This window comes from Eurypyga helias, unplaced genomic scaffold (assembly GCF_000690775.1).
Source record: "Eurypyga helias isolate BGI_N326 unplaced genomic scaffold, ASM69077v1 scaffold25006, whole genome shotgun sequence".
NCBI lineage: Eukaryota > Metazoa > Chordata > Aves > Eurypygiformes > Eurypygidae > Eurypyga > Eurypyga helias.
The window spans coordinates 382-2,201 of record NW_010257582.1 but is presented as its reverse complement, the minus strand read 5'-3'; the positions used below and the strand labels follow the sequence as shown (position 1 = coordinate 2,201).

At 62.0% G+C, this 1,820-nt stretch overlaps 1 protein-coding gene across 1 annotated transcript in view; it reads right to left on the bottom strand.

The window, feature by feature from the left end:
* The window catches only part of LOC104511457, a gene marked incomplete at its 5' end in the record, with an annotated part of 3,189 nt that overhangs the window by 1,046 nt on the left and 323 nt on the right, over window positions 1-1,820 (bottom strand). The window contains one exon of the mRNA XM_010154082.1: window positions 1,682-1,818. Within this exon, the coding sequence (XP_010152384.1) occupies window positions 1,682-1,818 (137 nt within the window). The remainder of the gene's footprint in view (window positions 1-1,681; window positions 1,819-1,820) is intronic.

The window sequence follows — 1,820 nt, the reverse complement described above, 5'->3', positions numbered from 1 at the left end:
GCCCTGCTCAGCCCCACCGTCCCATCGCCTGCAGCCAGAGAGGGACAGTCCTGGCCCTGCTCCTGACACCACTGCGGCCTCTGTGTGAAGTCCCTCACTCGAGCAGGATCCAGCCCATCTGAACCACATCGGCTCCGCCAAACTAGCGGTGCTGAGCTGAAGCCTCTTTGGGAAATGGCGCTAAATTTCATCCCATTCACAAGCTTGGCGTTCTCCCACCAACAGCTACCTCGCTCTCCCTCTCCGCTTCCTCGGGAACTGCCCTCTGAATCCTGAATATGGCTGAGAAAACGAGCTCATCTGGGCTCTGGCTGCTAACGGCCGTCGGGAGCCCGCTACTTGACTTCAAAGCCCTCAAGCAGGACATCCATCCTCTCCCGGGCAAGGCGACGGTTTCCTTTGGCACATCCGTAAGGGCTTGTGGAGCGCCGCGAGCAGTGCCCCGGCAGGGTGGTCCGAGCCCTCGGCCCACGTGAACCCTGCCAACTCCGAACAATCATCGCAGGGCTCAGCTGATTTACGCCAGCCGAGGACCCTTTCCTTTGAACTCGGCTTTCTTCGAGAAGAACATCGTAAAACGCTTTCAAGCAGGCGTGTCCGAGGCTTTGCAACTTCAAAAGCCACGTGGGCAGCCCGCCAGAAACCCGAGGGCTGCACTTCAGTTGCACAGAAATCTATGGTAATTTCTCAAATGGAAAATAAATACTGGGAGTCAGAGTCCTCCCTGCTTCTATCGTCCCCGCTGGGTGCGGAGGAGCCAGCTATCCAACCTCCCCAGCGACAAAAGCCACCGGCTCTGCCCTTCCTCTGCCATTTCACGGGCAGGCTGTGCCTGCGCTGCTCCGGCAGCCTCCGCTCTGGGCACTGGGAATGTCGGAAGGGAAATTTCGACAGGGGAAGGAGCTTGGTGGCTGGGAGCAAAGGAGGCGGCAGAGCCAGGGGGGGACCTGCCCAAGACGTGTGCTCTGGGAATCCTCCTCCACGGGGGATCCCACCCGGAGCAGGTGAGGGTGAGCAGAGCTGGGGGGTCAGCTCTCAGCAGCCAAAGCCTCGTGGAGAGGAACCAGGTCGCACAGCAGCTCCCGTGCCCCCAGTGCCTGCAGCAAGGAGGCAGCTTCGCCCGCTCCCCTTCACGGGCTGGAGAGGAGCAGCTCCTGCTCTCCCTTCCCCAAAGGCAGACAGGTCTGGAGGGAGTGGGGCAGAGACCACGGGGTGGAGAGGCTCTGGGAGGCTTGGGGGGCTGATGGTTGGAATTTGGCTGGGGGGCTGATGTGTTTGAACACCAAGACGTAGTGAGAGAAACCTTCAATGTGACCTTTGCGCACTCCCTGCTCGCCCTGGGTGGCACTAACCCACTGTCAGACGCTGAACCACAGACCGAGAGCTGAACGACGGCTCCGCTGCCTTGAGCCCCAGAAATACTCTACCCACGGCCCTGGCTCGCCCCCTCCTGCAGAGCCACATGCCCCGGTCCGTGCTGCCGGGAGCATCCTCGCTGCTGCAGCGGGAAGGGACGGCGGGCAGGAGTGCTGTGGGACCTCACCCCGGGACGGCGGAGGATGGATAGGGCAGTGCCAGGTGAGGGACATGCAAGCCCTTGCTGCCTGCCTCAGCCATCCTGCCAGCCCTTTCCCTCCGGGCACGGCAGAGCCGCACCGCTGCCCTTTGCAGGCTCCGGTACCTTGACACTGGTGTCTTTGGAGAGTCCGGTTTCGTACTGAGGGCAGACACGCAAGGTGACAGAGCCCGGCTTCTTCCCTCGGTCGGTCAAGCACCCGGGCTGCTCCAGTTGCTCCTGGAAGCTCTGAGTCCACTCGGCT